The sequence below is a fragment of the Leptopilina heterotoma genome, unplaced genomic scaffold (genome assembly GCF_015476425.1).
Source record: "Leptopilina heterotoma isolate Lh14 unplaced genomic scaffold, ASM1547642v1 Lhet_234, whole genome shotgun sequence".
In the NCBI taxonomy this organism is placed as follows: Eukaryota; Metazoa; Arthropoda; class Insecta; order Hymenoptera; family Figitidae; genus Leptopilina; species Leptopilina heterotoma.
Window position 1 is genome coordinate 121,384 of NW_025110951.1, and position 14,126 is coordinate 135,509.

At 26.0% G+C, this 14,126-nt stretch overlaps 1 protein-coding gene across 1 annotated transcript in view; it reads left to right on the forward strand.

The window, feature by feature from the left end:
- The window catches only part of LOC122502549 (sodium/calcium exchanger 2-like), a 94,639-nt gene that overhangs the window by 29,296 nt on the left and 51,217 nt on the right, over positions 1-14,126 (forward strand). Inside the window, exons 2-3 of the mRNA XM_043612664.1 lie at positions 3,663-3,854; positions 6,953-7,117. Coding sequence (XP_043468599.1) covers positions 3,663-3,854; positions 6,953-7,117 — 357 coding nt within the window. The remainder of the gene's footprint in view (positions 1-3,662; positions 3,855-6,952; positions 7,118-14,126) is intronic.

Consider the following 14,126-nt stretch of genomic DNA (forward strand, 5'->3'; position numbering starts at 1 on the left):
ATGTAAATGAAGTGCATTTGTAGAAAGTTCTCTGCGGTTGAATTTTGAAAATAAACAATAACACAAGGAATGGGACACAATTTAACAAATTACATGTCAAGAAGAATATTTTATGATTTTAAAGAGGAATATTGGTTACAGGAAGCGAGCACTCACACTGAGGCACTAATCTATTGTCTGGCACTTTCATGTTGCCGTTAACATGATAAGCATTAATTTTCATGAAGCGCTCATTTCATCCATAAAGATATTGATCACACACCATATAGCAAAAGTCTACTAGATCACTTTATTTTACATTATAAAAAAATTGATTAGAAAAGAAAAAATTCTTTCATTATTCCAAGTAGTACTCTGTAATTTTTATGTCGTCGACAATTTTTATCTTTTGTATTTTTCCTCACAGTTTTCTATTTTTTATAAATATATATGATTATTTTCTTTTAATTATTAACTTTACTATTTTATTTAGTTTTTTTTATTTGTTTATTTTACTATTTTATTTGCAGTTTCTTTTATTTCTTTTACTATTTTATTTATAGTTTCTTTTATTTATTATTATTGAATTGACAATTTCTTTTATTTCTTTAATTTGTTATTTTTAATATTTGTAGTTTTTTTATTTCTTTTTTTAGTTTTTTATATTTGTTGTTCTTTTTTATTTATTATGTTATTTTTTCTATTTATAGTTTTTTATATTTATTTTGCTATTTTTTCCAAGTTTTGTTTCATTCATTAACTTTTCCTTTTGTTATTACATTAATTTTTTTTTATTATTTTGTTTATAGTTATTTTTTGTTTATTTATTTTATTATTTTTGTTAATTTTTAATTTATTTTTTTAATTGATTTTTTCTTTGTTTTACTATTTTTTGTTTGTTCTATTAATTTTGCTAAGAATTTGATTAAAATTGTAGGAAATAATTGAATTTTACTAAAATTTTAGAAAATAATTGAATTTTGCAAAGAATTTTAATAGAATTCTTAAAAATAATTTAATTTTATTCAAAAGTTTAGAAAAATAATTTAATTTTGCAAAAAAATTTTATTAAAATTCTTGAAAATAATTTAATTTTGCAAAAATTATTGAAAATAATTGAAATTTTGCAAAGAATTTCATTAAAATTGTAGGAAATAATTCAAATTTTGCAAAGAATTTTATTAAAATTTAGGAAAATAATTGAATTTTGCAAATAATTTTAATAGAATTATTGAAAATAATTGAATTTATAAAAATTATTAAAAATAATTGAATTTCAAAAAATTATTGAAAATAATTTAATTTTATTAAAATTTTAGAAAATAATTGAATTTTGCAAAACATTTTTATTAAAATTCTTGAAAATAATTTAATTTTGCAAAAATTATTGAAAATAATTAAAATTATGCAAAGAATTTTATTCAAATTGTAGAAAATAATTGAATTTTATTAAAATTTTGAAAAATAATTGAATTTTGCAAAGAATTTTATAAAAATTCCTGGAAATAATTGAATTCTTGTGAAGAACATAGTTTTTTATGAAAATAAATGAATTTTGCAAAGAATTTTAATAGAATTCCTGAAAATAATTGAATTTAAAAAAATTATTGAAAATAATTGAAATTTTGCTAAGAATTTTATTAAAATGTTAGGAAATAATTTAATTCTTTTGATGAATATTATTATTTAATTTAAGAAAATAATTGAATTTAAAAAAATTTTTGAAAATAATTGAAATGTTGATAAGAATTTTATTAAAATTTTAGAAAATAATTGAATTTTGCAAAGAATTTTATTAAAATCCCTGAAAATAATTGAATTTAGAAAAATTATTGAAAATAATTGAAATGTTGATAAAAATTTTATTAAAATTTTAAGAAATAATTTAATTTTATTAAAATTTTAGAAAATAATTGAATTTTGCAAACAAATTTTTTATTAAAATTCTTGAAAATAATTGAATTTTGAAAAAAAATTTTATTAAAATTCCTGAAAATAATTGAATTCTTGTGATGAATATTGTTTTTTTTATGAAAATAATTGAGTTTTGCAAAGAATTTAATTAGATTTTTTGAAAATAATTGAATTTTAAAAAATAAAATAAAATTGTAAAAAATTATTACTGAATTATTTTTATTTTCTTTCAAGAATGAAAATAATAAATAATTAAAATTAAAATGCATTTAAAAAAAATGCAGAATCACTCGCCAATAAATTGTTAATGATTATATAGATAATAGTGTGCACACAGTAAAATATAAAGTTACCTAGATTTGTGTCTTTATAAAAAATTAATATAAAGCTAATTCATTGGGTTCTCATATATCGTCGTGTATAAAGTAAAAGGGTTACGAGTCTGGACATCCTTTAAGTGATGTAAGTCAGTGTACAGTCAGACGGCGCGCCTGCACGTAACGACCTTTCCGCGAGTATAATTCATGAAAAAATAATCGATAGTTACTGCATACATTTCCCTTGCCCTCTCTTTTTCACTCTCTTTTTTTCTCTCTTTCTATCCTCACCATCCCTTATATATGCGGCTCGTTGAAAACGTTTGTCAGGTCATATAAATTATGAATCGCGAAAATGGAGATAAAACATATCGCAAGCACCAGTTATTGACACCTTAAAGTAGATATATATGTATATAATCGCATTTGCAAATTTGTTTATATAAATTGCCCCATATTTTCCAAACTAGAATTATTTTCTTTTTAGTTTTTAGATTTGTGATTCAATTTGAGAACGATTTTCATTAATGGAAATTTTCAATTAAAGGAGACAATTAGTTTCATTATTCACCACCTCGTGGCGCTGCTGTTGGCACTTCTCTCACAAGCGGTGAATGCATTGTCTCTGGAACTAAGTTTTATATTTGCCATTCGATTTCTCTCACATTTTGGATTTAGATATTTTTGTTTTTTTTAGTTTAATTACTTATTTTTGTATTTTATTCCATTTTTTTATTTATTTATGTATTTTTTTAGTCTATTTATATATTTAATTAATTTTATTTAGTTTATTCAATTGTTTATGTATTTTATTTGGTTTATTTATTTATTATATTTAGTTTCTTTATTTAGTTTTGTATTCTAATTAGTGCCTTTATTTGTTTATGTATTTTATTTAGTTTATTTATTTGTTTATGTATTCTATTTTTCTTTTATGTATTTTATTTGGTTTATTTAATTATTTTATTTGTTTATGCTTCGAATTTTCAAAGAACAATTATTTATTCACTACTGTTAGTAAATTTTATAACAGCTTTTAATAAAATAACGGCAAATATTCACCGCTTGCGAGAGACATTAGACACCAGCGCCTCGTAGTGACAGAAAACGGAACTAATTTCACAATTCTTCCATTTATTTTCATAGAATAATTTTCTATTATTGCAATCATTAAATTTCGATTAAATTAGAAGAAAAATTACTCACTTTAAAATTCGAATAATCCCCTTTTTCTTGAATAAAATAGTAAAAAGTTTTTGTTCTTGTAAATAAAATCGTATTTTTGTAAATAAAATAGTATAAATACTGTATATTTGTAAATACAAGCGAATGTAAACTGCATATTTTTTGTAAAAATAAAATAGTGCAAAAAATTGTTTTTAATAAGAATGAAAACCGACTTTTTCCTGCTAATTAACTTCTTAATGAAAATTGTGATTTTTTATTTTCCAGCCGAGGCAGGATTGGCTGCAGCTGCGGAAATGAAGCCACCGGAAGAGCGTACGGAAGAAGAAAAGATGGCGTTAAGAGGGAGACCGCAATTGGGTGATATATATCGAGCACAAGTTCGAATTAAGGAATCCAAGGAATTTAAAAATACAGTCGACAAACTCGTCCAAAGGGCAAATGCGTCAATTATATTAGGTGAATACTCGAATATTTATTATAATATACAAAAATTCCCTCATGTATTTAATTAATAAAAAAAATTCCAAAAGGGCCTAACTCTGTAAACAGTACGGGTCATTTTCGCTACACAGTTTCTCGAAAATGACCCTTACGGTTTTCAGAGTACTTTATTGAATCTTATTTAAATTTTTTATTTAATTATAAGACTCCTAATTAATAATAAATAAATATAAATAAATATTTAAATAAAATAAAAGAAAAACTTTGTTTAAAACTTCTATATTTTTTCAATTTTAAATATTTTAATTTCTGAAAAATGTTGTCTTGAAAAAACCATTTTTTTTCTAAACTAATTTTCAAAGTAGTCCAATTGATATTCCGCTCCAGATTTTCGGGGTATTTTTACTGCAAAAAGCTTTGTTCAAATTTAACGCTAGGATTAGGGCACTAGAGAATTGAGGCTGCTTGAAATGCTCAAGACATTTACCACGGATGGGTTTAGACAGAATGAGAGAGATGGAGAGATAGAGAGGAGAAAGTTCCATGGAGTCTGTTACACATGGAAGACTATTGTTAGTCAACCCTTTTGCATTTCATGAACCTCTTTTGTTGTTTTCTAGTGTGAGAAGAGGCCACCTTCTCCCATTTGATATTCAACCACAAAAAAAAAAAATTTTTATCCTCAGGGAATTGTGCAACTTCTCAATTGATCTTTAGTGACTGTAAAAGAAAATTTTACACCTCGCCTATATGACTCAAAAATCATCTTTTTCCACATTCTAGAAAAATTATTCTGGAAAAAATATTTCAAGAGAGAAAAATTTCAATTTCAGAGATAAAAATTTATTCACTGTCGGTAATGTAGAATTCTATTCAAAAAAGATATTTTTGGGGTAAATTTTGAAAGAAATAGTAGAGGCACTTAGCATTACCACTGAATAAAACAATTTCACAAAAAAATTGACGAAATGATCAAAAATCTAACAGAAAATTGATTGAAAAAGTAAAAAAAATTCTAAATTCGGATTTTTATTGATTTTTTTTTTGTTTTAGTATTTATCTTCTTTTCTTACGTTCAAGAAAAATTATTATCAAAACATATTTCAAGAAAGAAAATTTCAATGCAACTGATAAAATTTAATCCCTGTCGGTAATGTAGAATTCTATTCAAAAAAGAAAATTTTTTTGAGGTGTATTTTGAAAAAATAGTAGAGGCACTTAGCTTTAGCACTGAATAAAACAGTTTCACAAGAAAATAGACAAAATAATTAAAAATCTTACAGAAAATTGATGAAAAAGGAAGAAAAATTCTAAAATCATTTTTTTATCGACTTATTTGTTTCGTTTTAGTATTTATCTTCTCTTCTTGCATTAAACAAACATTTTTCTAAAAATATTTCGAAAAAGAAAAAATGTAACTTTAATAAAATCCATTCGCAGCCGGTAATGTAGAATTCTATTCGAAAAATGAAAAATTTTTTTGGGAAAATTTAAAAAAAAATAGTAGAGGCACTTAGATTTTCTACTGAATAAAACAATGTCACAAGAAAATTGACGAAATATTAAAAAAATCTAATGGAAAATTGATAGAAAAAGTAAAAAAAATTCTAAAATCGTGTTTTATTCACTTATTTGTTTTTGTTTTATTATTTTTTTCTATTTGTTAGTGTATTTTTTTATTTTCTCATTTACTTTCTTATTTATTTACTTATTTATTTTATTAAATTTGTACTGGAAAATTCTCATTAATTTATTTACAAAACACAATTCTCCTTAATGTTGCAATTTTCTTTCGAAAGTAATAAAGGCAAAAAAAATTATTAACTACCGTTCTGAACAATATTTAAGAGAATTTCCCCGTATAAAATAAGAACGAACCTCGCATCCTTCTTAATCTAGAACGAAGGGGATAAATTACAAAAAGGTGTGATCGATAATCTTCCCGAGTTTCTAGGCAAAAAAAAGAGGAGATAGAAGTGCAAAAAAAGTAATTCTGATGAAAGATATCGTCCTTACAGTTTGGAATATCATTTCCCCTTGAGACTAATATAATATTTAAAACAGCACGTAGAAAAAAGGTATCTGTAACTAATTTATATTTCTCTTCAGTAAAAGAGGTATTGGTGCTAAAAAAGAGAGAGAGAGACAATTTTTTCAAAAACTACCTCCGATACAAGCAATATCACAAATATCACTTGTAATATCAAAGACAATATCGTAAATTGTCACGTCCACACACACTCCAAGAAACGAGAAATTGCAACTTTTATTTTCCAGAGAAATAGTTTTTTTTTGAAATATCATAAAAAATAAGTATTTTACTCTCGAGGACGCTCAAAATAAATAAAAGGAAAAATGACCTAAAAGTAAAAGTAACTACAGGGGAAATAATAAAAATAATTTCTTTGTAAAAAAATAAAAATATTAACTTTAGTAGTAATAAGAGAAGATTTGACCTATTTTTCAGATGAAAATTGGCCTCGAATTTTTCATTTTAAAGCAATTTTGATCACCACTTGTGAGAGAAGTTTACTCTCGCACTCCACGGTGGCAAAAATAGGAACTAATGACTTACAAAAAGACAGAATAACGAGTGTAGATTCAAACTCTCGGTCTTAAGAATTATTGGGAATGAAAAAGAAAACAAAGGGTCAATTTCTAAAACTGGAATCAAAGAAAACTTTCCATTCTTTGGTCCCATTCTAATCACCACTTGTGAGAGAAGTTGACTCTCCCACTCCATGGCGGTAAAAATGCGAACTAACGACAATTGAGTGTAATTTCAATCACCACTTGTGAGAGAAGTTGGCTCTCGCGCTCCGCAGTGGCAAAAATGCGAACTAATGACTTACAAAAAAACAGAATAACGAATGTAAATTTAAACTCTCGGTCTTAAGAATTATTGGGAAAGAAAAAGAAAACGAAGGGTCAATTTCTAAAAGTGGAATCGAGGGAAACTTTCCATTCTTTGATTTAATTCTAATCACCACTTGTGAGAGAAATTTTTATCAGCGCCACAAGGCGGAAAAATTGTAAACCAACATCGAAGTTTACATTTTCAAATAAAAAAAATTAAAATTAACAGATAATATAATTATTTTTTTATCTTTAAGGAACGAGTTCGTGGAGAGAGCAATTTACGGAAGCATTGACTGTGAGTGGAGGCGATGACAACGGCGAAGGTGGTGAAGGTTCTTCGACACCATCAACCGCTGACTACCTCATGCACTCACTCACTATCTTCTGGAAAGTTCTATTCGCATTTGTTCCACCAACCGGTAAGTACCCTATCATTCTTCTTCTCTTCAAAAAAGTATTCTTCTCTCCAATGAAAGTTTTTCCACTTCGTGTTTCATCGAGACACGACGTGAATCTAGAAAGAGATTTTATTTTACTCTTCGACGAAAAAAAAATAGAATACCCCCAATAGACACTCTTCTCATTTGAAATTCTTTTCGTAAACGTTGCAACAAATTTTCCCCTACTAAAGGATTTGCCACTAAATTTTCTCCTTGAAAAAAAAAATTGTAATATGAAATGGTAAAAAGGAAAAAAAAGGAGTAAACGGAGGAGGAGGAGACACACAGTGTATGCTGATCACATCTACTACCCCACAGAATTTCAAATCTCTTTGGGGAATAGTCTGCTGCTGGGCAATTTGCATAGTGATTTGTTACGGTGGACAGATATCAGCTTCAGAAAGTGCATTCGACATTCTCGATAGATATCGATTTAAGGACCAATTTATTCTCCCTTTCAATTTTAACTTCTTCCTTTTTTGCACCCTTTTATATGGGTTTTTGTTAAATTTACATTTAATTTAGATCCAACACTATTGATAGGATGCAAAATAAATTTTTTTTTACTGAGCTTTCTTTAATTTTAGAAACAAGAATAAATTTATATTCTTAGTTGAAACGAAGAAATCGCCTTTTTCGACAAAATTAATCACCACTTGTGAGAGAGATCGACTGCAGCTATTTTTTAGTGTTTTTAGTACCAAAATTAAAGTAAAATTAATACTAATTTCAATATTGTTTCATTTAAAAAGACAAATTAAGTTTCTATTACTAAAAGGACTAAAATAATCAGATTTTCGAACGATTTTAATCACCACTTGTGAGAGAGATCGACGGCAACTATTTTTTAAAGTTTCTAGAAACAAAATCAAAGTAAAATTGACACTAATTTCAATATTATTTAATTTAAAAAATCAAATTAATTTTCTATTGTTAAAAGAACCAAAAGAATCGCTTTTTTGACAAAATTAATCACCGCTTGTGAGAGAGATCGACTTTAATCACCACTTGTGAGAGAAGTCGACATTGGCGCTTTTGATGACTTTTCCATATTTTTCTCACTATTTTCGCAGTATTTTTTTAAGAATAAAACTAAAGATAAATTAACTCTAAAAGTTCATTTTTTTCTCAAATTAATATTGAAACTATCGTAGTAAAAAAAATTTAAATGGAACCTCATAAAATCAATTTATCTTCAATTAAAAATTCGCACAAAACTCACAGAGCTTCTTAATTTACTTGACAAATATCTTGCGGGAAAAAAAATTGTTTTCTTATTCAGATAGGATGAAAAGAGAGGGGAAAATATTTTTATAGCGTTTAGAGCGTCTCGTCAAATGATCGATGGGATCAGAAAATGACATCGTGCAAACGGGAACAAGGACATCAATGCTAAAGTTTCCTTGAACGTGGCATAACTTTGTAACTTCTTCTCATTTTTTATGGATGTATTTATATTTTATTGACCTTCCAGATTTCTCAATATATATTAAGGAATTCCTCCCCATTTTCATAACTATATATGAGATATTGACACGTGCAAAACATACCAAAAAATGAGTCCATAATCCCTTAATCGCCTCCACGTGTAAAAAAATTGTTTTCATTTTCAAAAGGAGAAACAAAAAATATTCTCTCCCTCTCTTTCTTCTTTTTATTAATTTTTTTTTCTCAAAAACAGAATAGAATTTTTTCTTAAAATTCTTCGCAGAGTAATTGTCGAAATAAAAAATATGAAATAAACTCTTTTTTGAAAGCAATCCATTTGGATATGTACAGGACGGCAATGGCAGGATTTTTCCGTGACAAATGGCCAATAAAAAAGGGGAAAAACAAGTTTTCTTTCGTTCCTACGTGAAAAACCCCTTGAAAGTAATGTTTATTCTCAACGTAAAATTTACTAACGAAAAAGCTTTTCCGAGTCGGTTACCAGGTGAAACGAGAAGAGCCAGAGGATTAGATATATATATATATAGAAAACAAGAGAAATAATGCATCAGGAAACAAAGCAATTTCGTTATCGGACGAAATATATATATATTTATATATATAGCACGGAACTAGCTTCGGTAAAATGAAGAGAATAATAATTGGCACCATACACCAAACATCACGCGATTCACTCACTACCCTGCCAAGTGCACTAGACTGCTTAATTGCTGAATTTTCACGTCAATATTTATATTTTCTCATCTGCAGTTAACAATACGAAAAAAAAACGAGACGAACCGCAAAAAACTGATTTAACAATTTTTTTTCATTCTAAAATTGATTTCGACGGTGAAACAAATATTCAATGTTGTATTGAAATTTTTGTCGTCATATCGAGTTAGGCAAACAAATTTCGTAAAATGAAAAAATCAATATTGGAGATAGAATTTGCCGTAAATTATTAGTGAAATTTTTTAATTTGACGTTCTCGTTAAAAAACACATTTTTCTTTACTAGCAAGCATTTTTTTAATGTTAAAATGCAATAAACAATTTAGGGTCAATTTTTAAAATAGTAAACAACTTGAAATTGTGAATTAAATTTAAATTTCAGTCACCACTAGTGAGAGAAGTTCTTTCCTAGCAGTTGAAATGCAACAAAAAATGTATGGGTCAATTTTTAAAATAGTATACAACTTGAAATTGTGAATTTAAATTCAATTTCAGTCACCACTTGTGAGAGAAGTTTTTTGTAGCAGTTGAAATGCAATAATCAAGGTAGGGGTCAATTTTTAAAATAGTAAACTACTCGAAATTGTGAATTTAAATTCAATTTCAGTCACCACTTGTGAGAGAAGTTTTTCCCGCCTTATTGCGCTGGGAGAAACTTCTCTCACAAGTGGTGATTGAAATTAAAATTAAAATCACTATTGAAAACATTCAAAACAGAGAGAATAGAGAGGAAGAGAGAGAGAGAGAAAATAGAGAAAGAAGAAAGAGAGAGAATAGACTATAAAATACATACAAACATTATTTAAATAACAAAAAAAAATGATTTTCAACCGGAAATATCTTGTACTCGACAAATTAAATGTACACAGGATTTGATAATCACGGTTCAGAGTCTTCGTGATAAGCTGAAGTGAGCCGAGTGTTTCTGACGCACCCTCGAGGTAATTACAAGCAAATATGAAAGAGGAATTACTCATGCGTACTATATGGGGGAACATTTGTGTTAGTAAAGTGCAATTATTCCTCGTAAATAAGAGGAGCAATTAGAGAAGGTGTCGGGGAAATAAAGGCAGTTTTAAAGCCCCATTCAAAAAGCATTGATTTCTCCCACTACTCCCCCCACTCCTCTTTAAATTGAAGAAAACCGATCAATTGCATTTAACGAGAATTTAAAGACTCGAGATAAAGAAAAAATAGTTGCTAGTTCAGATAAAAATTCTTTCACCGAAAGAAAGAAGATAAATTATTTTAAAGTAATTAAAATTATTTTAAAGTAATTAAAATTATTTCAAAGTAATTAAAATTATATCTAAGTAATTAAAATTAATTCAAAGTTATTAAAATTAAAAAAATATTTGCCAATCCAAAAAAATTATTTTTGTAATTGAAATAATTTTGAAGTAATTAACATTGTTTCAAGTTTATTTAATAATTGTTATTATTAGTAATCAAAATTATTTTAAACTAAAAAAGAAAAAAAATTTTCCCCAACACAAAACGAGTTTTATATAATTATGAAAAAAAATAAATAACAATATTCAATAAACAAAAATGACGAAATGCAAACTTTTCGTTATTTAACATGAAATTTGAAATAGCAATTATTTCCTAAGTGTGCGTAATGGAAGTTTTCCTATGTGAGGATATTAAAGTTAATGTGCCAACATATTAAATCCTGTAGCACATGCACATTAAATTTAAAGCCCATGTTAGAGAAAAACTCTCCAATATTAAGTTCACAATTGCTTCTCCTCTAAAATGCTTTTGGATTTTTCTAATGGCTCACGTCGGATAACGTAATTTTTTTGTCAACTGTGTTCAATAAAACAGTTTAATTAATTTCGAAAAATAATTCTGCTTTTCGAAATTAGTTAAATTATAATATAATTTTATAATAAAATTATTATAAATTAACTTTTTTAATTTATAATATAAATAATATAATTAGTAATTAATTTAATTAATTTTAATTTATTGAAATGTTTTTAATTTCCAATTACCGATTATGTTACTTTAGAAAAAATATGAAACAAAGAACGTTTTGGGAATGCTGGTAAATTTATAAATTAAATAAAGTTTAAATAAATACCTTTGAGAAGATGTTGCGCCTACGACTGCCCGAGTGGAACTGACGCTCCCGCTGAGCCGACGCCGGGTCTTATATGAGAGCGGTCGACCAATCACGGTGCGGGCCTCTCCGCCCCTCCTGAGTTCGCGCGTGCGCACCGACCGTAGAACCAACGCCTCCCCACCACTTTATACATAAGGAAATCTTTTCGTCTCCTTCACTTCACTTTCAACCCGCACGTTCTCACTATTTCTTCTACTGTTACTCGACATTTTTTCGAATCTTTTTCAATTCTGGAAAAAAAATAAAATTGTAAATTTAGAAAATAGAATTAAAAGCACAATTTAAATTATCGAGTGGCATTATAAAGGACCTTAATTTAAATTGTAAAAGTTTATTAAATTATTAATAATAATTAATTAAACTAGCTAGCCTTGTTAATAGAAGAAATAAATGTTTATTTACTGTATTTATTATTATTATTTTAATTTTATTAAATTAATCTTTCACCTGTGGCATACCTGATGCTTAAAATAATATAATAACACAAATATTTGAATAGATCTCAAAAGAAATGTAATTAAAATTAGGAAAATTTTTAATTGAATATTTCATGTAACTATCAATTAGTCCTAACGAGTTTCAGTGTTCATGAGCTTCTAAACTACGGTGATCCGGTATTAAGCTCTTATCCCAAGGCTTATGCCATTTGCCAAGGTGCACATATAGCTATCAGTGGCCAAAGCAACAGTAGGAAAGTTAGTCCTGAATTTATCAGTAGACAGAATCTAAAGTTTGTGCCCGATTATAACATCATACAGCGACCGGGGGGAAATATATTGCTAAATTATGCAAAATTCAAAACCTAGTGTTGCATAATGTATCACCTGGTTTCGTGTCACGTTAAGAAGCTATATGTATCGTTTCTTAAGAGCGAGCAAAAAAAAAATCAGTAAATCTCCCATGTCAACACGAAACAAATTATTCGAATAATTTTCCAAGGAAAATATAATACTAATACTTTACTAATTTTCTTTGAAAAATTATTTTAAAAATTACAAGTAGTAAAAATAAACTTTCAAGTAGGTAGTAAAGCGGTATTTTTTCGCAAAATCAAAAATCATTATTTTAAACATTTACTATTTTGATAAAATATCCCAAAAGAATTCAATTATTAAAAAAATATTTTTAGAAACTTAATCACAAAAAACAATTATTTTAACAAATAATAAAATTCATCGCTAAAATTCAATTATTTTTAATATCTACGATTTTAATAAAATTTCTTAAAAGAATTCAATTATTTTTTAGAACTGTAATAACATTTTTAGCAAAATTTCAAATTATTTTCATAATAAATAATAAAATTTATCATCAGATTTCAATTATTTTTAATGCAGTAATTTAATTAAATTATTCGATATAATTAAAATATTTCATTAAACTTTAAAAAAAATTTACACAAGAATTCAATTATTTTCAAAAATAATGAAATTTTCGCAGAAATTCAATTATTTTCATTACAATTTTAAATAAATTCATCGAAAGAATTTAATTATTTTTAACATTTGTAATAAAAAATTATTTTATTTAAAATTTTAATAAAATTCTTCTCAACAATTCAATAATTTTCACAAATAATAAAATTTTTATTAGAATTCAATATTAATTGAGAAATTTTAATCAATTCCGATGTAAGAATTGAATTATTTTCATAAATAATTCATAAATAATTTACCAATTCAATTATTTCCAAAAGTAATAAAATTCTTCGCAGAAATTCAATTATGTTCAAAAATTTAATAAAAGCTCATCAAAATTTCAATTATTTTTATAAATAATAGAATTCTCCTTCAAAATCAATTATTTTAACAAAATTAAAAAAAAATTCCAATTACTTTCAAAACATTTTCTCAATTCAATAATTTTCAATATTTTATTCTTAAAAAAATTTCTAAAATAATTCAATTATTTTCATAATAAATTTCTTCAAATGAATTTAATTATTTTCAATTCAATTGTAATTAATTTCATAGACAAAATTCAATTCTTTTCGAAATTTTTAATAAAAAATTCTTAAATAAAAATTGTTTTCCAAATTTTAAATAAAATTTTTCACAAGAATTCAATTATTTTCCGAAATAAAATTTTTCGTAGGATTTCAATTATTTTTAATACAATTTTAAATTGAATTTTTCGAAAAATGCTAATTTTTTTTAAATATTCTTCGAAAAAAATTTTTTTTTTCAAAAAATGTTTTTAAAAATTCTTTATAATAAATTTACTGTTAAGAAATATTGAATCAATAAATTGTTTATTTTTGTATTTAAACAATTGAATGATCTTAAAACTTTCTAATACCTAAGAATTGATATCTTTTTTTCAAAATCAAAATTTTAACTACATACAAGGTTTTATCGCTCAAGTTCTTAACACAGTTTTTGTGTGTAAATTTCTTTCTTATCGGACAATAACAAGAAAAGAAAATGCGAGGGAAAAAAATTTAATGGGTCGATTATAGTAAAGCATTTACAGAAACGCTTCTCTCTCTATCTCTCTCTCTCTCACTCTCTCGAAGTGCAAATAATTCTCTTCACGTTTGCGTGTTATAGAAGGAACTCTGGTATTTATCTTCACTTTATTCTTCCGATCTACTTGACTTTTTCAACTGCGAGGGTAAGAAAAACTTTTTCTTCCGCATTTTTTTTCCACCTACTTCATTCGCTTTATAATGTTCTCTCCTGGTTTTCTTGCAACG